At 44.7% G+C, this 24,990-nt stretch overlaps 1 protein-coding gene across 1 annotated transcript; it reads left to right on the top strand.

Annotated features, from left to right (window-relative positions):
- Window positions 1-6,624: 6,624 nt before the first annotated feature.
- On the top strand, window positions 6,625-24,433 carry LOC309527636 (C-type lectin domain family 4 member G-like). The gene is made up of 9 exons (XM_082214451.1): window positions 6,625-6,776; window positions 11,904-12,026; window positions 13,722-13,784; window positions 15,100-15,153; window positions 16,178-16,240; window positions 16,919-17,008; window positions 19,193-19,344; window positions 21,594-21,700; window positions 22,255-24,433. The coding sequence occupies exons 1-9, from the start codon at window positions 6,686-6,688 to the stop codon at window positions 22,391-22,393; spliced, it is 882 nt and encodes a 293-aa protein (XP_082070577.1). The 5' UTR covers window positions 6,625-6,685; the 3' UTR covers window positions 22,394-24,433.
- The last annotated feature ends 557 nt before the right edge of the window (window positions 24,434-24,990 follow it).

Genomic DNA, 24,990 nt, shown 5'->3' with positions numbered 1-24,990 from the left:
AACGTAAGTGATGCAGCAGTAAAACAAAAAGCTACGGTAATGCTGTTCCAGGCTGCATCAACAGAAGTATAGTGTCCAGATCAAGGGAAGTAAGAGTACTGCTTTATTTTGCTTTCTTCAGACCACACCTGGAATACTGTGTCCAGGTTTGCCTCTGCAGCTTTGACCTTCTCTCCTGCTCCCATTGTTGCCTAAAAATTTTGGCTCATCTTGATCAGAGTTTACAAAGCTGCTCATCTTCAGGGATGGGTGGGGTTGCGCACAGGCCTCGCGCTTCCTGCCCTAAGCAGTGTCTAGGCCCCCGTGTCACAGGGGAGTCCCGGCATGTGTCATGTCTGCAGCAGGCCAATCTGGCTGGCTGGGTGCGTGGCTTGTCGCATTTAAGCGGCTGCACAGCCGGGAGCTCCTTCTGGTACTTTGGACCTTGGTTGGGTGCCATTGAGGGGCCTGGTAGGACTTTTTCCACTTGGCAAACTGGCACCAGCCACTTGGTTTTCACCTACCTTGTAGCAAATCATCACAACTTTGTAAGATTTGGCGGTTAGGCACTGGAAAAGCTTGGTTTATGAGAGGGGAGGTTGTGGCTATCACCTGCCCCTCCCCTTTAAGGGTGTTCCGTTAAAGGAATCCTGGGGTCATGGTTCCTGTCCAAAGCCTGGGTTGTGGCTAGGGCCGTGGCATGACCTTTCCGGTGACCCCAGGGGAGCTCTGAGGTGATGTACATCAACAGGGTTCCCCCTACAGGTAGTTAACCCTTGTGAGACTTTCTGCATGGCAGGCAGGAGTCAGATATAGTCGTTTTGGGTCCAGTGCCTAAAGCCAATACCACTCACATTCTGTAACCAATAAAAGTTGTGGCCTTTTTTGCCCATTAACCTAAAATACTGGTGCCCACATGTTTTTATTCATCAAAGGAGGGGGTGCGAGGCCTTGATGTGCAACTAACTTCATAGCTTCCTTCTTTCCACTCCAAGAAAACTTTACCTCAGCTATCAGGATCTCAACTGCACCTTCCATAAGCACCTTCTAGGTTTGTTGTTTGGAAGGGATAATCTCTGAGACTAGTATATCTAGTGTGGTCCAGTACATGCTGTTCATTAAAAGCTCCTCACTTAGCTCAGTGTCAAGGGTTGTAACTTTCTCAAACTTCACTTTACAGAGTTTAATCTTTTGTGAGGGCCCTGAGGAGGCCTCTCCAGTTGTCACTGAGGCTTCAGCACAAAGATGCTGGAGGTGACCTAGATTTCCATACTTGCCCCCATTCACCTAGCATACTTACCCACACATCTAACATCATACATACTATCATATGCTTACTCCCATTTTTATACAATATCATTTACATATTCATCAGCACATCACAGGTGTGAGCGTGTTATCTTGCACATCAGATCTGATGTGCTTGCACTGATGGAACAATCAGAAGATTCCAGCATTGAATTACTCGCAATGTTTCCCATCCACATTAGTGGATTGGATTTGATGGGACTTCACAACCTCCATGCGGATGTCTCAGTACATCAGCAGTTCAACACATGTAATCAGGGATCCCTTTTCCCTGATCTTCACCTCAGAGTGGACTGGTAATACTCCATTGATAGGTGGATTCACTGTGAGTTCGTTCTCACAGATGAACCATTCCCTGATGAGGTTTGGGCTGGATATAGCTACTCCCCTCTGCAAGAGTAGGGAACCCTTGAGCTGGTCCGTCTTTGGAGACTGATGGAATCTGATGCTCTGGGAAATTTCTCTGCTGACACATAGTCACTGACATGATCGCCCCTGAGTGTCCTTGCTGTCATTACAAAGCATACAGATTGCTTTGGTATTCCAGTGCCCTGTGTGTGTTAAAGGTCTCACCTCATCTTTAAAAACAGTATCTTTAAAAACAATGACGAAAATAGGGTTGCCATAAGTCCAGAATCTCCCGGACATATAAAGAATCCAGCTGTCTCTAGCAGTGTCTGAGCAGAAACCGGGGAAAATGTCTGAGAAAATCCAGATGTATGGCAGCCCATGTCGGCAGTGCCGTTTTATTTATTTATTTAATAAATATACTGCCCTTATACCCAGAGGTCTCAGGCCGGTTCACAGAACAAAATCAAAATATAAAACCACAAGATATATAATAAAAAAATAAAAAATAACCCAATAACTTCCCCCAAAGCCACATTTTAAAAGGCCATAGGATGTCAATCAAGTCAACCAAAGGCCTGGTTAAAAGAACATTTTTGCCTGGAGCCTAAAAGTGTATAATGGCAAACTTTCCTGGGGCCATTTTTTCATAAAAATAGCTCAAAAATGGCATATTTTTTTGTGTGATTTTGCCCAAAGAAGCTTAACAACTTTTCTCTCTGGATTTTCACTGTTTGAAATATGGCAACCCGCAAAAAGAACCATCACAAAAAGGTGTGTGCATGTAGGGGAACTATCTCTCTGTTTAATTTGAGCACAAATGTTACTGCTCTGTTATTTTTAAAATGTGAGCTAAATTTGCATGTGCACCAGTGAAATGGAAGGCCTCTCCCAACTGTCTTAAAAACGTTGTCTATCTCCAGCCCAGGAAATGGAATGCTGACACGAACAGAAGAGCAAAAAGAGAAGTTGTGGTGTCGTGATTCAGGATATCACAGATGGAGTCCTGCTGTGTCATCTCCTCAGGGCTAACCAAAACTAATGCTGCTTTTCTTTTGCTTTAAATAAAATTTCCACCCTGCTCTTCCATATCAAAAATCCCAGAGCAGCTACTAATGAAGGAAGAATACAAACCATAAAATCAATAAAATGTACTTTGAAATAACAAGTATATGAAGAACAGAACAATGAAAACTGACACCACAGATTTAAATCTAAAACGCCTAGCGCAGACATCTTCAACCGGTTGACTGTGATCGACAGGTAGATTGCTTGGGTGCTCCAGGTTGATCACGGGATTACAAACAGTGATCGCCTGTGTGCTCCTGATCTTTTGCGCCCCACCCCGCCCCGCCCCCAGCACTATGTCCCATCGCCGCCACCTCAGTGAAAGCTTGTATTCCCTGCCTTGGCGGCATAGTTTTGAAAGGAGAGTTCTACCACAGAGCTTAAGGCACCATACAAGTTGCTTGCAGGCAGTTATGCATCCAGGAACTGACCAGACCCAGACCTTCTTGGCGGCTTTAGCAAAGTGGTGGTCTCATGTGTCTTCAGACTATTCCATGGGGCACTGGCTTCTTTGTGCAACTCCCTAGGGAAACCTTTGCAGACCTTTTACTGAAGAGATTCCTCTATCCTAGGACTACCTGTGTCATAAGAAGTTAGATGTGCTCAGAGGCAAGTCTCTAAAGAAACATTAGACAGATCATTAAGGCATTTGTCATAGAGAAGCAGTTGAGGGTGCTTATCCTTTCCTCATCAGCCATTGGCTGTTCCAATTCCAGTGGCTTTCATTTATGTGGTTTCCAACTGGAACTCACATTTTGAAGGCTAGAGGAGGAACAGCCACTGCTGAGGTGATCTGAAAGCAGCAGGAGGAAAAGATTTGAGCACCCTTGGTGCTTCTCCACTCTGAATTCCCTTCTTCCAAAGTTGTTTTTCTTTAAACGAAACAAACCAAGGAATGAACATGAACATACATTTGTGTGTAATGTGTAGGTGAGGCTTCAAAGTTGTTCAGATCCATGTTTTTCTGTCTAGAGGCAGGAAGCGAAGAAAGTATCAGACTCAAGTCTGTGTCAGACTTTTCTAAAGAATTAAAATGCCTTTTATTAAGAAATCTGAGAGGCGCATACATTTTTGGCAAACAGCCTTCCCACATTCGTTTCACAACCTCTTTTCCTCCAAATCCCTCTTTGACAACAGTGACTCACATGACACAGTGGATCTTTGAGAAAAAACGTGTCCTGAGAGCTTCACCTTCACCAAATTGGAAAGAATGTGAAGGACAGCAGGACAAGGTGTGAAAGCGTAAAGAAAAAAATATTTTCAGAATATATAGTCTTCTCTCCCCCCCGCAACTGAACAGCTTTTCAGCACATACAGTATGATAATGAAAGCATCCATTGAAATTGTACACTTTCACAATCATTGTGTTATGCTGCGCATTGTGTTATGCTGCGTAGTAACTAAAACAAAACCCAAATTTGGTGACAGATAAAACCTAAAGCTATGTATATCAAAGCTTAACAATGAAGGTGTCAGGTGGATCCAGTCTGGAGTGGGAATTCCATAAACAGAGCACTATCACACAAAAATAGTCTTTTTGCCATTTGTTACCTCTCTAGTGAAGCAAAATACGAAATGCCTCAATGGAAATAGTACCTAAGGAGGACACATAAAGCCCCTTGGTTGTTCAAGGCACATGAGGGCAAATGTTGCAGCTCCCACTGAAAAGCCATTTGGCAAGAGTGAGAAGGCCTCCCAGACACCCAAAGCACTGCTCCTCCATGCTGGGAACAATCGTGGGCCTATCAAGATCCCCCTTATATGAAGGAGATCTATGTAAGGTCAAATGGGTGAGTGGATGGGCGAATCTATCAATTTTGGTTTCTCAGTTTCTCATTTTTATAATTTTAAATTCAATCCACCATATTTCCATATTAGTTAGTGATTTACTTTTTTAAAGCCCTCATGAAAATCACCAGCATTTTAGCACAAATTTCACCTAATATACACAGTCTTGTGTGCAATTTAGTCTAATATACTTTTTTTGCAAAGCCATTTTCTATAATATAATGCACCATTGCCTGTTATTTTCACCAACACATGCATTTTTTATGCACACCTTAGTCTAGTGTATGTACATATATATATTAGTACACATTACTTGGCTGGAGATCTGCACTGCAAAATTCAGAGCAGTGTGAACTTTTTAAGTATTCCTGTGTTTTGGTTCACATATTGTTTTGAAAAGTGCAAATCAGGTTGGTTTGCATTTAAATGCAAACTGAATTGAATACCTCCCGTATACCTGGTAGCCAACAGGGGTATATCTGGCTGATTAGGTGCTGCGCTGCAAGATGCTGCTTCACTTGGAGGAGCCCAGCCTTCTCCAGTAACCTCCTACTGCAGAACAGGGGAACCTATGATTGGCTGTTCAGCACTGGGGTCCTCAGAATCCAAGGATGCTACATCCTTAGGCTGGGACATGTTAATCTGCCAAACCTACATTTCCACTTGCCCAGCCACTTCCCCCTGGGAAAACCCACTGCTAACTGTTATGAGCTTGTGGGTGCTAGACCACTATAATCTCTGGACCTAACATGTGTTAGCATTTAATTAAGGCTTGGGGTGCTAAATTGTGTGCTAGACACGTAATCCCTGGAATTAGCATGGTTCAAAGCTGCTTAAACCAGGCTAGTTTCCTATGTGAGACGATAGCCTGAGCGATGGGCCATTAAGAGTACAATGGATCAAAGAGACTTGGTATGATGATGTTTAAGGTCAGATGGAATCCAAGACTGCATGTGTGTCATGGACTGTCTGGATGCAGAGAAGGGGTGGGAGGTATCACCAGCTGGGGAGCTCCCAAAGGAACCCTGATGGGAAGGAAGCTCAGAGCCAGGGGATTGGTGGTGGGATGATGATAAGAGGTCAGAGGAAGAAGAGGAGGCAGACTGGGAGAAGAAGGTGTCAGAAACTGAAGAGGTAGCAGGGTTAGTGAGCAGGAAGAGGCTGTAGCAGAGAGCAGCCCAGAAGCCGAGGCAGAAGCTGAGCAGGATCAAGAGGCAGAGGGGGGGCAGGCTGCTGAAGAAACTCCCTAGTTTCTCTCTCCTGCTGCGACCAACTCCCCTCCCCCTGGTCTCCCAGACCACGCAGAGAAATAAAGAGGGAAGAGCAACAAGAGACAAGACAACAGAGTCTTAGGCTGATGGGGAAGGACTCGGGAGCGGAGCCTTAGAGAGCGGTGGGAAGGGGAGGACCCTCAGTCCTCACCACTGCTTCATTGGGACAAGACCTATTGGGAAGAGTTGCTGTGATCACTAGGCTATTTTGGTTTCTTTGTTTTATTGCTGGACCCATGACTCCAGCTCCTGACAATGTATTTCTGGGGCTGGCTTTGAGGTCCATTCCCTTTCTGCTCCAGAGTCCTCACCCGCATCCCCAAAGGCAAGAAAACCATGACACCAGGTGACTTCCTTATGACCTTCAGGTTATGGAGGTTGTAACTCCCACCAACCCTGACCATTGGTCTTGTTGGCTGGGAATGATGGGAGTTAAAGTCATGCAACATCAGGGAGCCAAAGGTTCCCCTCTTCTTGTAGATACTGCTGGAGCATTTTGGACTAGCAATAATCAGAACGGAGACGCCTACAATCGTCATCTGCGTGTGGTTTGTAGGTGTCTGAATCAGCATGCCAGTCCCCAACTATAGGATCACCATCCCTACGGAATACCAGTGGCTGGAGGATCTTTATAGACAGGCCTCTTTAGCTGCAGGAGTTGTTCAGGACAATATTGGGTTGGCATCACTTACAATGGATGAGCTTAACCATCATTTCTGAGGATGCCCTGTGAATCAGTGCCTTACAGTGCAGATCCTTACATGAAGATTTCCAAGAATTTCAATGCAGAAGTGACAGCCAAGAGAAGTAAAAAGAGGAAGGGTGGTTGCATACATGCATTTCCTTTCCTGAGAAAAGTCCACAAAATCTTAGATGGTATTAAAGTAGCCAACAGCAGAGATTGAGACAGAGACCAACAGGGGATGGCACAAGGTGGAATCTACAGGAGGTGCGAAGAACCCGAGAACCTGGAAATCAATGAGAAAATGGAAAGCTTCTCATCAAGAAAAGCAGGTGATTACCAGCTGCAGAATGGGCTCAGGAATCACCACCACTCTGATTAAAAACCTGACTTTTTGGGGAAAGGGATTGATTTGTTGGAGATAGAGAGGAAGTGACTGCCAGCCTCTATAGCAGTGGTGGTGAACCTATGGCACGCATGCCAGAGTGAGCACTCAGAGCCCTCTCTGTGGGCATGCGTGCCATTGCCCCAGCAGGGTCGTTGCTGGGGGCTGGCAAAGTGGGCAGCTGCTCCCCCCCCCGTTACTGCAGGTGGGAAATGCTCCCTAGAGTGTCCGCTGCCCGCAGCGGCGTTGGGGAGAGTTGCACACACCCACCCCGACACTGCTGTGAGCGGGAAACGCTCCCTAGAGTGTGTGCCACCCACAGTGGCATTGGGGGAGTTGCATGTCCGCCAACCGGCTCCCCCCCATGCCACAATTTAAAACAGATGGGCCGAGCAGGTAAGAGGCAGATAGTTATTTATGTTGTTAGCTTTTATGAAGATAATAAGCAGAAGGTGGATGCACACACGAAATAAAGCCACCAGGTACTACTAGTTCCCAAGCAAGTTCAGCCTCCAAAATCAGTATCAGTACCTCTAGCCAACCAGCTCCAAAAATTTAGAATTATAGTTTTCTCTTGCAGGACAAATTATTCAGATTTTATCTTGGTTGTGGTCAGTGCTTCTCTGCAAGAAGGACATTGCAAGAAATCTGTTTTGAGAGGGGCAGTAGTTACACCTTTACTGAAGAAGCCCCCTCTCAGCTTGGTGATTTTGGGAATTACAGACCAGTTTCAAATCCAACAGTTTTGGCTAAAATAGTTGAGTGAGCAATGATTCCATCTCCATGACTTAGGGTTGACTTGGGGCTCAACCGCTTGACCCACCACTTTCCCCAGGGGGGAACCCACTGTTTACCTCTGGATCAGAGCAAAGTCAAGTGGGTTTTCTGTGGAATGATGTTTATCCTGATTTAGAGCTGAATAACGGGTTGCAATGGCAAAACCTCCTGGACCTGTGCTTTTCCTTCTCTAGGTGACCAATGTGGTCTGACGTGTACCTTCTTTCAGCTGATATTATCCTTTAATATAGGCATAGCCGACATGGTAATATTTCTGGGTTAGCGGAGTCTGTAACCTGAAGCGTAAATAACCTGAAGCGTATGTAACCCGAGATACCACTGTATAAGCGTCCAAATAGCCACTTGCAAGCTGCCCATGCTGTGAGAGTGGGCATTCATGGTCTGAGAAATCCTCAGCTAAACAGGGGTGCATTCTTTGGGGTGGCAGCAAGTCTGTGGCCCCAGGCATGGATTTTTGAGGGGGCATGAAGCAGGCGCCCCCGGCAGGTGTCTCCAGCTCAGTCTGGCCCGCTGCTTCTCTCCTGACATTGGAGAAAGCAATGCTCATAGAGAGGAGCACCCAAAGTGCCATGTCGACTGGTTGGACTCCCTCCTGCGCAGGCAGGCAGGTGGTGCAGAATGGCCCTGCTTGGCTCCATGGAGGGGCGGGGTCACTCCGGTGGTGTCGGCAGCGAAGCTTTGGGTGCCACTGGGGTGCCACTTCCACGCTCTGCCCCCCGACGTGCCCACCCACCTCTGGTGCATGCACCCATTCCCTGGCATGCATGTAAATCCCTCTGGAGGGCATGCACCTGTCAAGGGCACCTGGAGCTTGCATTACGTAGCTGCAGCTAAAAAACCAGTTCTTCAAAGTGCTTTACAAACCTTGATTCTATCTTCTCCATGTTGGCCTCGTTCTCCTTGTGGTGGTAAACTTGTGCATCTTCAGACTGCAGAAGGGATTCATGTGGCTGAGTTCTCCTTGATATGAAACAAATAAAAAATACATAAGCCAGAGGCCAGGGAGTGAAGGTTTCTAGCCTAGGTTTCAGTCTTGCATGCTGGTTGTCTGTGTGTGTGTGTGTGGGGGGGTATTTATTTATTAGTATGGAAGAACATTAAATAATGTGAGCCACCATTTGTAGGATAGTTCAGACACCAGCTTAGTGCCCATGGGGATGGCTGGATTTGTAACGGTGCCTGCAACGGGTCAAGACTCTGAACTTTCTTTGTCTTTTAAATTAAGCCTCTAACCTTGCTAGAAGGAAGGACTGTACACATAGAGTACATTTCAGTCACAGGACCTTCGCCAAAGAATTCTGGTATCTGTAGTTTGTTAAGAGTGTTGGGAATTGTTGCTCTGTGTGGGTAAAATGGTTCCTAGGATTCTTTGAGGGAGGAGCCATGGACTTCAAATGGGCTTTAAATGTATGGCATATCATAGCCGCCAACATTTTGAAGCCAAAATCCAGGCCGCCATCTTCCCGTTTTTTATTGCGGGAGCATGGCGGCCATTTGGGTTGCTGTGATCTTGCGTGATTTCACACCACAGTTCTCCCCCCCCCCCCGGTGCTTTTTTTCAGGCACAGCACCTGAACTATAAAATGAACTATAAAATGGTGATTTTCTTGAGTCAAAATGAGAGTATCCCTAAATGTTTTTTTTAAAAAAGAAAAAAAGCACTGGAAGCATATAAAGCATAGAATTGTAGAGTTGGAAGGGACCACGAGGTTCATCTAGTCCAACCCCTTGCACTGCAGGAATCTTTTGCTCAACATGGGGCTCTAACCCACAAGACTGAGATTAGGAGCCTCATGCTCTACCAACTGAGCTATCTATGACCAGCAAAGGGTGTACCAGAGGCTGGCTGAGCATCTAGAGCAGCCTTTCTCAACCTGTGGGTCCCCATATATTGTTGAACTACAACGTCCATCACCCCTAGCTAGCAAGGCCAGAGCTCAGGGATGATGGGAGTTGTAGTCCAACAACATATGGGGACCTACAGGTTGAGAACTGCTGAATTCTAGAGGATGGTAGTTCGAGGGAGGCACCATGGCTCAGTGGACCATTTCTAGTACAGTGGTGCCTTGCAAGACGAAATTAATCTGTTCCACGAGTCTCTTCGTCTTGCGGTTTTTTCATCTTGCGAAGCACGGCTATTAGCGGCTTAGTGGCTATTAACGGCTTAGCGGCTATTAACGGCTTAGCGGCTTTAAGAAAAAGGAAACAAACTCGCAAGAACTCGCAAGACGTTTCGTCTTGCAAAGCAAGCCCATAGGGAAATTCGTCTTGCGGAACGACTCAAAAAACGGAAAACTCTTTCGTCTTGCGAGGTACCACTGTATCCTTCTTTTAAAGGATCTGTTTGCAGGTGATGGGGAAAACAACCTCTGCCAGGACCCAGGAATGCTCCTGGGTGCTAGATGATGCTGGACTAGACCTCAAGGCTGCTTCCTGTTTTCCTCTGCCCACAGCAGTATCTTGTGATTGCACCCGGATGGCAGTTCCTTGCGCAATGGCTCACAGAGGCAGAGGCCTGGCTATTGCATGAGCCAGTCGCTGGGTGCACAGCTGGCTTCCTGCTCTTCCCTTCCTTTTGCAGTTTTGCTCCTAGAGAGAGAGTTTCATGTTGTGGGGGGAAACAGCTGCTTCCTGATTTCAACAGCTTGGGGGAAAGGGCCAGAGGACAGACAGAAGGAAGCTCTTTGACTGGAATCAACAAGATTTAGGAGGGTGCTGAATGTGGTACACACTGGGAATTGAGGTTTGATGAAGGTGCTGAGAATGATCTATTTGACATCTATATCCTTGCCTCATCCTCAGTGGCGTAGCGTGGGGGGTGCAGAGGGGGCGGGCTGCACCGGGCACAACATCTGGGGGTTAGGGTTAGTGGGCGCAAATCCACGGGTTAGGGGGCGCAAATCTATGGGTTAGGGGGCGCAAATTACTTGCCTTGCCCCGGGTGCTGACAACCCACGCTACGCCACTGCTCATCCTACTCACCTCACCTTCAAACTGAAGATCTCCAGACTTTTTTTTTCTGGGGAGAGGGACTTTGAATGTGTATGTAGTGTATATTTAAAGCACATTCTTTCTCTCAAAGAATTCTGGGCACTGCCATTTCTTAAGGGTTGCTGGGATTTGTAACTCTGTTTGGGGGTAAACTACAGTACCCAGAATTCTTTGAGGGAAAGAATGTGCTACAGATATGCTTTGAAGGTATAGCTTCATTACAGGTATAATGTGCACACAGCCTGACAGTCTCATTTAAGATATTTATATGCTGCCCAATACTGTAGATTCTCTGAGTAGTCTACAGTATCCCAAAGAGCCTGACCCCAGCGTGAGGCAGCTTCCCTTGACCTTATATTCACAGCAGCATTTTGTGGTTGAAGCAAGATAGCTATTTGTGGCTCAGTGAAACCAGATGTGTATAACTGGTTTAGTACTAACTCGTGCTATTCAAAAACCAAGAACTCATCCTCCCCTCCCCCTGGTTAGGCAGGTAGAATTAGGCCTTGTGTGCACCTGCATCTTCTGCGGCTCAGAAATACTGTTTACAAGGAAGTTAGAAGGAGCTAGGCTGAAGAGCTGCAGAAGTACAAATGAAAGAACTGTAATCTGACAGTGAAATGTAACAATGGTACATTTCTGTTGCTCTTGTTTAATATTTGACCAGCAGCACTGTGGGCTGTAAATGTATTGCTCAAAGATTAGCGGCCATTGCCAATGTTTCCCCACCTCAGAAGTTTGAAAAAGATAATCAGTGTGAAATGGAACACAGCATAGCTAAATCTGTCGGACTGAGCAGTGCCTTTTTAGAAAAGTCAGAATGCCCGTCTTCCAGAAGTGAAGTACTTTACCAGAGAAGTTACTCCTGGAGAGAATTTGCTGTTTGAAAAGATGCATAAAGCATCTCCAAGGAAAGTATTAGGACTTGTGAGGGATGGTCAGGGACACCATTGAATTTCTCACAGGACTTCCAGAAAAATATAAGGGACTCTCATTCATCATTCAGCGTGTTGGGTCACCCAAAATGCAGTAAACTTTGGAGTCACATAAACAGCCTGTGACTGTGTGACTATTTAGGAGCATTTGCTATCACATTGTGTTTCCAATACCCTTTATCCTTGCCTGCATATTTTATCACTGCTTTCTCAGTCAGGTGGTGGTGCCATTTTGTCCCTTGCCTCAGGCAGCAAACTGCCTAGGGCCAGCCCTGCCTAGCTCCACCCTTATGAATTTTCACTTCCCACCACCACAAATAATTCACATGATGTGTTTTTGCTGTCCACAGGTGGTTTCCTGCTGCAACATTGCAGGTGTGGTTCAAACGAAACATCCATATCCGTCCTTTTCATTGTGACTGCTGCCTCGTTTCTGCTGTGGACCATAATCTCTGCTGTTTTGATTTCAAAAAGTATGAATTCTGCAGTCAATGACTGCTTTGTTTATGTGAAGTCTGAAAGACATGCCAGGCTGAGGGTTGGGGGGGGGGAGGAGGCAGGGAGAGCACAGAGTGGGATAAACTAGAATTTGCAACAGTGGCTCCCAAACTCTCCCCCTGGTCACAGGCCACTTGAAGATTGTCGGAGTTCTTGGTGGACCACTAGATGATTGTTCCACCTTTTGTGGCCATTGTAATACACAGTACTAGATGCTGTATGATTTTTAATTGTATTTTACTATATTACAGACTGAATTCCAGAGAATTTACATTGTAAGTGTTCTTCACAAACATGCCACAGACCACCTGAATTAAGCATATGGACCTCTGTTGGCCTGCGGGCCACAGTTAGAAAGCCCTTGCCCTGGAGCACTTTTAAAATCATTGAATTTATCTCCTGATTGTCAAAATATGTTTGGGTTACTATTTAGAACCACACACTCCCTTGAATTTTACTTTCAAAATATTCCCAAATCATGGAAACCAAGCCCCTAAATTATGGTGTTTCAGTAATGTTTGTTAAAGCGAGATGAGCACCGCAACCTCAGAGTCGTTCGCGACTGGACTTAACTGTCAGGGGTCCCTTTACCTTTAATGTTTGTTAGAACATTGTGGAAACATTGCAATTTTTAAAAAAATGCTTACTTTTTAAATCCTTGACTGAAAACTGTTGATCAGTTTGATGTAAGGGAAAGCTGCTTATGCACTGATATGCCCAAAACATCCTGAAGCATGCATAGGAGATATTGCTCTTCAGAGGTCCAGGAAGCAGGACTTTTGTAAGGCAAAGTGTTGCTTCATTGATGAACCTGATAACCTCCTAATGTACCGTATTTTTCGCTCTATAAGACGCACCAGACCACAAGACGCACCTTGTTTTTGGAGGAGGAAAACAAGAAAAAAAATATTCTGAATCTCAGAAGCCAGAACAGCAAGAGGGATCGCTGCGCAGTGAAAGCAGCGATCCCTCTTGCTGTTCTGGCTTCTGGGATAGCTGTGCAGCCTGCATTCGCTCCATAAGACGCACACACATTTCCCCTTACTTTTTAGGAGGGAAAAAGTGAGTCTTATAGAATGAACTCTCTCTTTTGTTTATGACAAGGATGAGGAGTTTCCTCCCCACCAAGCCCACTGACCTCTCCCCAGCACCATGAAAAAACCACACACCAGAAACAGAGATGACTTTAAACTGGTGCTAGAAGCCAGAAGTTTATTATGCTATCAAATACGCCCAATATTTGTATCATCAGGGCTGGCCCGGCCATAAGGCAGACTGAAGCAACCACCTCAGGCAGCGGAAACTTGCAAGGTGGCGCTGTGAGGGTGCCCTGCCAACACCTGCTGCCACCAGGGTAGTGTGGTGGCAGCTTCTGGGAAGATCTCGCCAGAAAACTGGCTTGTTCCTGAAGAAGACAATCAGTTGGAATCTGCTCAGTATACTCCACTCTACAATAAATGTCTGTTTACTAGCACTAGTTGGGAGCAATCTCTTTTTGAAAAAGAAAAGAAAAGTCCCCAAGCAGTGTGGTCTTTCCTATCTTCTCCAGGAAATAGCCACCTACCGTTTCCAAATGGTAATGCTGGCTGTGCCTAAGTGAAGATAAAGACTGCTCTTTCTATAAACTCCTTAGGTTCAATGACAGTGACCAGACCTTCGTATTGTTTCAGATTTGGAGATGTCCACGCAACTAGAACAGCTGCGTGCCAATCAGTCCATGGTGATAACAAACGGTAACCATTCAGTTTCGCTTTTTCAAATGGTTAATTGCTTCTGTCTCATTCCTACCCCTATATCTAGGAGTCAGCTTTTAAAAGGGGGGGGGCTATAATGACTTGTACGTACAGTTGGCTCTCTAGCCATCCAGATAAAACACGTTCAGGATGGAATGGCTGAAGGAGAGGAAATAGGTAAGGGAGTTCTAAAATTCAGGCTTGCATAGCATTCAGTCCTATTCAGACCCATGGAGACCAGAGGTTATAAGTGAGTCATGCCCATTAATTTCATAGGGTCTACTTTGAGTAGAATTCACATTGGATACAACCCACAATTATTACTTTAGTTCCTCTGTATTTGAAACCTAAGGTTTTACTTTCTGCAGTTATGGTTTTTCAGAACATCCCCCGTACCCCGCTTCATTCTTTAATTAATTCAGTCTATCAATAATGAAGTAGAACTTGACAAACTCCCAATACAAAATTGTATTGGGTGGGGGTAGGGAGAGATAGCAGTAAAAATGTTATCCATAATAAAAGGTTATGACCCTTTCTGTGAGGGGAGGACTATATTAATGTTCATTTGGGGGGCGGGCGGGCGCTGTCTTAAAAAGGAATTTCTAAGTGGAGCAACAAAACTTTTTCTAAGCTGAGCCCTTCTGGACATCTCAGTGGGCGCATTCATGCATGCAGGCTCATCACACCCAAACTGCAACATCAAGTGGCAACTTGCTTGTGTGAAACAAATACTCTAGGAAACATCAGAGGTGGAGTTTTAATGCAATTGCCCTTCACTTCAGACACAATGCCTCTGTCAATGGAGGCAGTTAGTATGTTCATCTGCAACCAGTCACTGAGCGATGCACATGCACCTGTGTGAATCAGCCGGAACGGGAGCAGTTTTAGTACTTCCAGTCCTTGCACTCCATCCAGAGCCTGCAGAGTGCTTCATACCTTATGGTCTTTGCTAGTTGACTTCATTGACAAAAGAGTGCATTGGCATAAGAGCATTGTACCATGGTCATGCAAGGTACTAGGAACTCATAATGCACAGAGGAGGCAAGTTAGTTAGGCCTTCTTGCGCTACTCTGCCCACCTTGAACTCAGGTAGTCTGGATCTCCTAAGAATGTATTGCTAGAGAAGCAGATCTCATTTACTCTCTGATCCTTTTGACAAATCGAAACTTCTCACCTCTTCAAAAAAACTGCATGTTCCTCCTATGTACCTCCTGATACCCCAGAAGAACTGTTCAACTCAGAAGCATGGCCAGGTTGCTCAACACATAGAAACTGAATGAGTGCCTCCTGAGTAACTGAATTCTGTCTTTTCTAGGCTCCAAGATGGAGAAACGGCTAGAGGAGATTCATTCTAGTCACTCTTCATCTGGTATGCATTGACTTGGCTGTCACCCCTGCTGGTGTTCCTATTTTCTCCCTCTCTTCTCAACAGTCTCTAGTTGCTACTGACTTTCCTTCCTCCAATCCTCACTAAGTACTGTTACGAATGTCAGGTGACCATCCTTCATTAGACTGATTGCTTGATAGTTAGAGATGATTGGTGAAATTTCCTGAAGGGCATGGTATAAATCCCTAACATAACTCATAAAAATATTTTTCTCAGCAGAAGCTAGTGCTACCTTAATATGTGTTTCTTAAGTTTGATAGATTTGCTATCTGGGAAATTCGCTTGTATGGTGGTATCTGAAATCAGGGTTCTGCAGGGATGTATGTTGGAGAGAGTTGCTGACCTTGCTGAGTTTGGGACAGACAGAGGCATTGATGCTGTTGCTTTGGGTGACCTGAAGAAGGGACAATGGTTGTGCTGCCTGCTTCAGCAGTTGATTTGCTTCCACTAGGCTCTTTTCATATATTTGTAATATCAGTTCTGCTTACAAAGATACAGTAAGGTAAAGGTACCCCTGCCCATACGGGCCAGTCTTGACAGACTCTAGAGTTGTGCGCTCATCTCACTTAAGAGGCCGAGAGCCAGCGCTGTCCGCAGACACTTCTGGGTCACGTGGCCAGCATGACGAAGCTGCTCTGGCGAGCCAGAGCCGCACACGGAAACACCGTTTACCTTCCCGCTAGTAAATGGTCCCTATTTATCTACTTGCACCCGAGGGTGCTTTCGAACTGCTAGGTTGGCAGGCGCTGGGACCGAGCAACGGCAGCACCCCGCCGCGGGGATTCGAACCACCGACCATGCGATCAGCAAAAGTCCTAGGCGCTGAGGTTTAACCCACAGCGCCACCCGCGTCCCGAAAAAGATACAGTAATTTCCCAATATTTTCTTATGTGATTGAACTCAATTCTATAGGACTTCTTTCTCAGGAAAGTGTAGAGAACTTAACAGTACCCTTTTGCCAAATGCAGAGATTGGAAAGTAGCTGTTATCTGTGGCTTTCTTTTAGAATCTGAGCTAAGTAAGGCCCTGAAGACACTGGAAGCTAAATATGAGGAGTCACAGAAGAATGGTAAGTATTCTTTGTTTCTGCCGGGAAAAGAAGGGAATGGGTGGAACTGTCTTCAGGCAGGGATATAAGAAAGCAACATTTTCGATTCCATTCTGTATTCCTTGCACACAGCACTGCTTCTGTTCCACTGCAGTTCATTTTCTGCCAAAAGCTATATTACTTGTCCCGATGTCCACTAGGCAACATTATGTACTTTTCATAATTTAAGTAATCATGTAAATTATGTAAGTGACATTACCATTGCATTATTCCCCACTATTACTTTTAGTGTAAAGCAAACACAAACCAAATGCAGGAGGCTGGGTGTAATCATTTACATATTGTCTGCAGACTGAAAGAAACAACAAGAGTGCCAGTTGTATTTGCTGGATTGGTTGCCATTCGGGACATGGGATGAATAAGTAGTAAATATTGGCAATTTCTGCTCTTATTTCGTTTATCATCAGAATTCTCTGACATCCCTACCCTTAGGGAATCTCAAAAGCAGGAGTTCTTACAGAGTTTGAATTTCTCCTACTTAAATTTATGGTGTTTTCCCTGTGTCAAGTCAGTAACCTGAGCTCTACTTGCCATACTTCTCAATGATCATTCTTTCTGAATGACTGTTTCTACAACTTTTCCTTTTCCAGACCAAATTCACCTCTCATTTAACTCCCCTTTCTAATCTTTTTCCCCTAGGGAATGAAAAGCTGCGTGAACTATCTAGAGACAGCAGCCATTCCTTGGCTGAAATTGATAAGATAGAGAATGCACTACTGAAGATTAATGGTAAGACACGAGACTTCTTCTGCCCCTGAGCTAATGTAAGTCAGGGAGGCAAGTGGGGCAGACTGCTGTGGGCTGGACAGAGCAACACTTCAGAAGATGCGGAGATGCCCAGTCTGCAGCCTAATAAAGGCAGTGGAGGTGAAGGAGCAACAGGTGGTCCCACGGTGGGCAAGTGAGAAGAGATGTGAGAAAAACTGAAACACAGCCAGAAGGGAGTCTAAAGCAGGGTGGAGCCAGAAAGAAACACTGATAGAAGGGGAAGAGGGGAAGAATCAAGGCAAAGACGTGAATGTGACTGCAGGCAACAGGAGGATAGAGGGAGAGGCTGTGTACACACCACACATGTAAACCACTTGACATCTCCCAAAGAATTCTGGGAACTGTCATATGATAAGGGTGTTGGGAATAGTAGCTCTGCGAGGTGTAAGCTACAGTTCTCAGGATTATTTGAGGGACATTATGTGCTTTGAATGTATGATGTGTACACAGCCAGAGGTAAGAAAGTGGGCATAGAGACTGAGAAAGAAAGCAAGAAGAGCAAGGAGGTCACTGAGACAGAGAAAAGCAGCGCAACAGAAGGGAATGTGCAAGATGGCCACAAAGGAAAAACTAGTGGCTTAGGGAGATAATAGATCCCTGGGAGCTGATGGAAGGACTTCCAATGTCTCATTTCTTCAGATACAGTGCTCACTCCTATGCTGTGGAAAACCAGGGACAGAAAGATCATATTGGCCTTGGGACCCATATGATGTGATGATACCGTACTTTTTGCTCTATAACATGCTCCCGACCATAACACGCACGTAGTTTTTAGAGGAGGAAAACAAGAAAAAAAATATTCTAAACGAAACAGTGGATGTATGATTTTTGTGGTTCATGCTGTGGCCACAGACATGTGATCTGACGGTGAGTTTGGGGTAGCCCAATGCAAAAATCCTGAGGATCCATGTGGATCCATGTTTGTAACCATGTTTTTGCACCACTGCGGCCCCAGGTAATGTGATTTTTTTGGTGCAAACTGTAGCCATGGACATGCTATGTGATCTGATGGTGAATTTGGGGTGACCCAGTGCAAAAATCCTGAGGATCCATGTGGATCTGTGCTTTGTAACCACGTTTTAAGTGGGGAGGGAAGGAAAAGCACTCAAGGGACAAGGAGCACGAGTGGGGTGGGTGGAGAAGGATGCTGCTAATAATGCAGAAGAGGGGTTTAAGGGGAGAAGGCTCCTCTCCTCTCCCACTTTGGTCCTTTAAAGCAAGCAGGCTCTGCTTCTCTCCCCCCTCCCCCCCCTCCGGCTTAGCGAGCTGAAAATCTTTCCTGCTATTTAGCGAGCTGAGTGGGGAGGAGAGAGGGACAGAGAGCCTGCTTGCTTTAAAGGAGCCAACCGGACAGGAGCTGCTTACACTTGTGTAAGCGGCTCCTCTCCTATCCCACTTTGCTCCTTTAAAGAAGCAGGCTCTCTGTCCCTCTCTCCTCCTCACTCAGTGGCTCTTCTCCTGCTTTGCTGTTTCAAAGCGAGCCACAGAGGAGAGAAGGAAGGGGAACCATGGATCCTCTGCTCACGACTGCAGCAGATCCCCCCCCCCGCCATCCGTAGGCATTCGCTCCATAACACGCACAGACATTTCCCCTTACTTTCTAGGAGGAAAAAAATGTGTGTTATGGAGCGAAAAGTACAGTAATTAGTGAGGGACAAAGTGACCCTGTTGTGATTCAGAATTGGGCATGACCCATCCTCTGATTGGTCGTAACACATATTAATGTGGTGGATACAAATTAACATGTCAGATTCTTTCAATGTGATTGTTGTTCCATAGTTTTGTATCCAAACTTAAATTGATAGGTTCCTTTGGCAAAGCATTACAGAGTTCTAGTAAAAGTATTCTGAGCATATGCAGACAAATTAATTTTTCTTTTCTTTGAGTAATTAAAGGAAGCATCATCTGAGCATGTTTTAACCACATGAGCTGCAAAGGTGCAGAAAAGAGAAAAGGACTGATAATAAATCTCAATTTTAATTACAAACAGTTCTACGATTTTGATGGATCAGAGTTAGGAACGATGTAGTATGGACTGTGTGATTACAATTTTTGGCAGCACTGCTAATAAGGAACATAAACATCCGTAGAAGGGTGTTCTGTTTGTGATCTGGTTGTTTTAATGTCTCTGCTATTACATTATAGTTTCAACCTGCCAAGTTTGTCCAAAGGGCTGGTTGTTCAACAAAGGATCATGCTACAGTTTTCAAGTAAAGCCTGGACCTTGGTCTCATGCCAGGAAGGCGTGTGAGGATGAACGTGCCCTTTTGGTTGTTATCAATGATGACGAAGAGCAGGTAATTCAAGGTTTTTGTGGAATTGTGACAGCCCCATCCTAGCCACCCTCTGGGTCCCTTGGCATCTGAGGAGGAGGAGGAGACCAGGCCACAACAGTGCCTGCTCTTTTGCTTGCACCCATCCTTTCCATGTTTGAGGTACTTGAGTACCTGTTTGCAAGGCTGCCCCTTACCAAATAGCCTCCAAAAGTTCCCTGGGGTCTCTCTGAAGCCTCTTTATCTAGAGGGAGGTTAAGGCATTTAGGTGTCAGGGTGTTTACATTAAGTTGAGACCACAATGTTTAAGGGGAAAAAGCACTTGCTCCAGCCACATCCACACTATACTGTACATATAAAGCAGCAGCATACAACTTTAAACAATCATGGCTTCCTGCAAAGAATCATGGGAGCTATAGTTTGCCAAGGGTGCTGCGAGTTAGGAGACCTCCTATTTGCCTCAGGAGGACTTCAGTTCCCAGAGTGGTATAACAATAAATCCTTCTACCCAGGAATTGCTGGGTATTGCAATTCTACGAGGGGAACAGGGGTCTTCTAACAACTTACTGCTTTAAATGTATGGTGCAGATGTGGACTAAGATGAAAGAAAAGTAAGGAGTTATAAGGAAAAGGTATAATAAGAAAATAATACAGAAACCCAAAGTATTCCCTTTGGGAGAAAAACAACCCACAACTGAGTAAACCTAATCCTCTCTCCCTGGTTTCCGCAAACCATAAAATGTGCCAGGCTCTCAGTAGAATCCCTACTCATGAATAGTTCTTTGTTCACTGAAGCCTCCACCTCAGGCTTCAAAACACCTGTTATTATGCCGAGATCACTTTGATTTAAATAACTTACTGATATAGACCTTTTAAATTTTCTGCCTGTGCATATGCCATGGCCGATGCCTCAGCAGCATTTGCTAGGACTTTATGTTAACCTTAGACTCCCCAAATAAGTTGCAACAAGAGATACAAGCTAGACTTACACTATATACAAGTAAACATACGCGTTCCCATCCAATATGCAGACACTTCAGGACAGTAAAGTCCAGCTGCTTCACATCAGTACACGAACAGCTGATTCCCATTTATCAAGCACAATCCACACATCTTCCATCCTTTTGTGGCAAGGAACATCTTGGCTCTTGAGCCAAGTGCATTTTGTTCCTGAGAGGTTGTGGTATTTCCCACTGAGAGTGTTGTGATTGCTGTGTAGAATGTGATAAATTAAGTGTCGGGGGACCTCTTGGATACTGTTTGTGATGTCAACGCTATTCTTCCTTAGGGGCTTACTTGAGTGTTACCTCTTATTGCATATGAGCAAATGGTCCATCATTATGGCAACTAGGGAGGATGTCAAGAGATGTGAGCCATATATTTAAGGCCCCCTGGAGCTGCAGTGCATCTCTGCACACAAAAGCATACTGCGCCCTGTGCAAGAAGTCTATCTGCTGGCCAGTGTTTGGGAAAGAGGGTGGGTTTTTCTTATACCATCTCCAAATGCTGTGCTTTTATTTTCCCCATATACGAAAATGGCAACTCGGGGATGCTGAGGGAGGCTAAACCTACCCACCTACTTCTGGTGAGCCCTATGCTTAGGGTGAGTGATAGATTTTGCCAATCTCAGCTATATCCCAGATGTCATTGAATAAATGTAAGTAAAGAGTAGGATGGAACACTCAGAACTGGCTTTTACATACACACAAGTAGGACTCACAACAAAATGTTGCGGTATATCCTTGCCTCTTCACAGGGGTGCTGCTCTTCAGACAGCCATCCAGCCGTGCCTTCCGCTGGGATACTGTAAGCTTTTAAAGGCTCAGGCAGGCCAACTCACTATCCCGCTCACAAACTTTGAATTTTTCTTTTGCAGCTGGCACCCAACTTGCTGTGATTCTGGTGCTTGAACGTCACTGGGCTTCTTGTTTTTGTTGTTGTTGTTTTGTGGGAGGATTTGCCCTCTTTTGGTGTTTCTTAAAACGTTTATGTTGCAGTGATTCATTAAGATTTCAAGGAGAGGTAGTTCCCAGCACTGTTAGTTACACAATATCTTTAAGCTTTTTAAATGAGGCATTGAACATGGGCCTTTGTACCTGTAAAGCTTGTGTTTGATACAGAGGCGTGTAGTCAGTCATGTTTCTGGCAGTGTGAGCTTGATGTTGCATCTCAGCCTTACATTTTGAGAGAACACTGTGTTACTAGTTGTGGTAGGATGTATATTCCATATTGTACATTTCAACTCCGAGAATTAAATGTGGTTTGTGTTTCAGAGTTTTCTCAGATTACACCTAAAAGAAAAATACTACTGGATTGGTCTCCAAGACATTGAAACAGAAAACAAATTTACCTGGGTGGATAGAAGTACTGCAACTTATACGTAAGTCTAGCATCAACTTCCATTTTTAAACCCAACCTGGGTGGAATCTACACACATATAAAAACCATTCTGAAAATGCTTTAAAAAAATTTTTCCATAAGGCTCACCATCTCCATTTAGTGTCACATTGTATATTGCACTTAAAATACACTTAAAACATTTTATTTGCAGCTGTATAGCTGAGTTCTAGCTACTTCTGTGCCTATGGGTGAAGGAGTTTGCTGACAGGCTGCTTTTGGAAGGTGGACACATTGACATCCCATTGAAAGAACTATTCCCTGTGTGGGTCTCCCTGCTGGGAGTCAGGGTCAGAAATTCAGCTAGCGAGGCTACACTGGTTTTCATTAAAAACTCGTCAAAGACTAACTGGGACCAGTAAGAGGCTAGCATAAAGTCTCCAAACACAAGATGACACATTTCTTCTCTTCTTTGATCCAAGGGGGCTTGGTCATTCACTGCTGGGCATCAGGGAGGGTTCGCTAAGGTCTAAGAATCTATCTCACTAGAACTGATTAACTCTGCCTTTTGTTTATTTGTTATATTTCCATATGCAGCAAGTGGGGTGCAGGGGAGCCGAACAATTATGGCCACGGGGAGGACTGTGTTGAGATGACACCTAGAGGCTGGTGGAATGATATTCCATGTGGCAACGACGTAGATGGCTGGATCTGTGAAAAGCCATGGAGCTGCTAGCTGTGTGGCCAGCAGGAAGAGAACTCGACATGAGCCAATCATCATGACTCCCTCGCTCTGCTCTTCATTCTCACAGACCTTCCAACAGTCACTTCTGGCTAGTGGGTGGGCGTAGCAATCGCCAGTACCGGTTCATTAAAACTGAGGTGATGAAATCCAGCCAGTATTACATCAGTGAGTCAGCAGAAAGCTAGGACTCGCCATACGATTTTTAGCTCTTGTCCATAACCCACTAGAACTCACTGTCTTCCCTGGGAATAAAAGCCGGGAAAATAGCTGGGGATAAAAGCCAGAGTCCTTGTCTTCCATCCTAGCCCCTCTTCCTTCTATAATAGCATGCTAGATTAACCTAGTTCTCACATTCACAAATTCAAAACCTAATGAAACATTCATTGAAAAGCCCAATAATTTAGCAAGTTCTCTCTCCCCCCCCCAGCATATGAAAAGGAGAGGATGATATCTGAGACAGGGCCTTCTTGGGAGTGGCATTTCCAGGCATGAGCCAGGGGGTGGGGGATGGGGGACAGCTGCCCCCTCTAGATCAAATAAAACAATAGAAATACTTAACTAACTGACCAATCACATTGGTTCTTCCCCACACTAACAAAAGTCCTGACCCCCTAACAAAAATCCTGGCTACGCCCATGCCTCCAGAGAGGTCTACTTGATCCCTACATTTTTATTATTTCATTGCTAGCAGATCTTTTTCTCTATTTTCCTAGGTTTTAAAATCTGAATTCCCTCATGAAGCTATTATGATGCTCTTCTAAGATTTCAGATCCTTTTGCTTTTTAAAAAAACCTCTATCTTCTGGGTTGTTGCCACACTAGCCCTTAATTTTAATTTTTACAATAAAATACAAGGTGTGGACATGAAAATTTATTTATGGTATTACAAGGCATCTGCGTCTTTAAACACTTTTAATTTGCACACTAGTCCCTTTTTATTGCCTTCTGTTAATGCCAACTACTAGGTTAACGAAGAATAGCTTGTTAACTGCCCCTTGAGTAATCTCTCTCTTCATGTCAGTTTCTGTTCCTGCAAGAGGAAAGATCCCTTTAATTATTGGATCTTTCTCTTGTTTTGTTCTTCGTTTGTTTGCTTTTCTCTTTAAAATAGTGAAATGGTACTACAATAAACTACTTTCATGTTTTTCTGACTTTAACCCATGGCTGCCACCAAGAAAAGAAAGCCAGTGTTTTAAAATTTAGGCTACCTTCTCCAGGCAATGTCCTCCATGGCTGCTGTTGCCATGAAGAGAAGGAAGCCTACATGTTAAAAACAAAAAACAAAGCAAAAAAATGAAACAGAACAAAACAAAAAAACAAGCTGCAGTTTTCCTTCTCAGCGAGGCATAAAAGGAGGTGAGGTTGTCAGATTGGTGGGGGTGACAAGCAGTGGAAGAAGGGCCATAGCTCCTCATCCATCCATCCATCCATCCATCCATCCATCCATCCATCCATCCATCCATCTCTATGTGTGCAAAACTTAGTATTTAAAGCTCCTCATTCCATGGGAACAGAAACTGACATTATAGTAAACAGGAGAGCCTATAGGAGCAAATAGAAGGCTATTTGTAATTCTCCCACCAGGATTGCTAGAAAATAATAAAATGCAATGGATTTGTAATAAATAATCCTCCAGTTGATGTTGCCACTAGCCTTTGCAAAATGGGTTTTAACTTATGTATAATAGTAGATGAGGATCTTTGTAATTCTCTATTCTTTCATTTGCTGTGGATTGTGGGAAAGCAAGGTTCAGGAGCACTCAAGTGCGCAAGTGTTCTTCGGCAGTTATGAAATCTCCTTTGATGCTTCACCAAACTCAAATCTGAGGCTTTCTTAGAGGAAACTAAGTTCCTTCTTTTTCAGCTGGCATTTGGTTTCTGTGGTTGGACCACAAAGAGGTCTAACGTTGCTCAACTGTTTGTACAAATGGTCCTGTATAAAATAAAATAAAAAAGTGACTAATGTGTTTACATGCTTTGAATCTCTAAGACAGAGGTTGCTATAAATTCAAATAAAAAATCAAAATAAAGAACTGTCATGGATAATGTTGCACAGGTGGGACAGGCAGCGGCCATTTTATGCATTTGATTGGCACATGGCAGGTCATTTTAGACCTGGGAAATGGGGAAATGGGGGGGGGAGAGAATGGGGTAGACCAGGGCAGGCCTATGTGCGGTGCCCAGGGACACAACCCTCGTGCAAATCGGGAGGGTGTGTGTGCCTGTATATCCTCAATTCAAATGCACATTTGAGGCCCTTCTTGGGCTTTAATTTCAGTGATGTTCAATGGGTGTCCAATGAGTGTTTTGCTGAACCGAAACTGCAGCATGAAGGGTCAAGGTGACAGCTGTTGGCAGATGGACATAGGAAATGACAAAGCCATGCTCAGCAAGGGGCAATTCTGTTTGGATATAGTTTGGGCAATCGGCTATGACTGTTATCCTAAATCGTGGTTTTTAAAATTTACAAGAGCCCCCATTTGTGCTGTTCCACAATACGCCCACATCTTATGATTGCCTCATTTCTGCTTCACCTGGCTTTACTCTCCTCTGAGAGGCAAACTGGAACTCCTGACCACTTTTCCGTGTG

The sequence above is a fragment of the Podarcis vaucheri genome (assembly GCF_965113315.1).
Source record: "Podarcis vaucheri genome assembly, chromosome: 2".
NCBI lineage: Eukaryota > Metazoa > Chordata > Lepidosauria > Squamata > Lacertidae > Podarcis > Podarcis vaucheri.
This window is presented reverse-complemented; position numbering and strand designations above follow the sequence as displayed.

Coding starts and splice junctions, on each gene's coding strand:
- LOC309527636 (XM_082214451.1), top strand. CDS start 6,686: ATGGCACAAGGTGGAATCTACAGGAGGTGCGAAGAACCCGAGAACCTG. Junction 15,154..16,177: donor TTCTAGTCACTCTTCATCTG/GTATGCATTGAC, acceptor GCTTTCTTTTAG/AATCTGAGCTAAGTAAGGCC. Junction 16,241..16,918: donor TGAGGAGTCACAGAAGAATG/GTAAGTATTCTT, acceptor TTTTTCCCCTAG/GGAATGAAAAGCTGCGTGAA.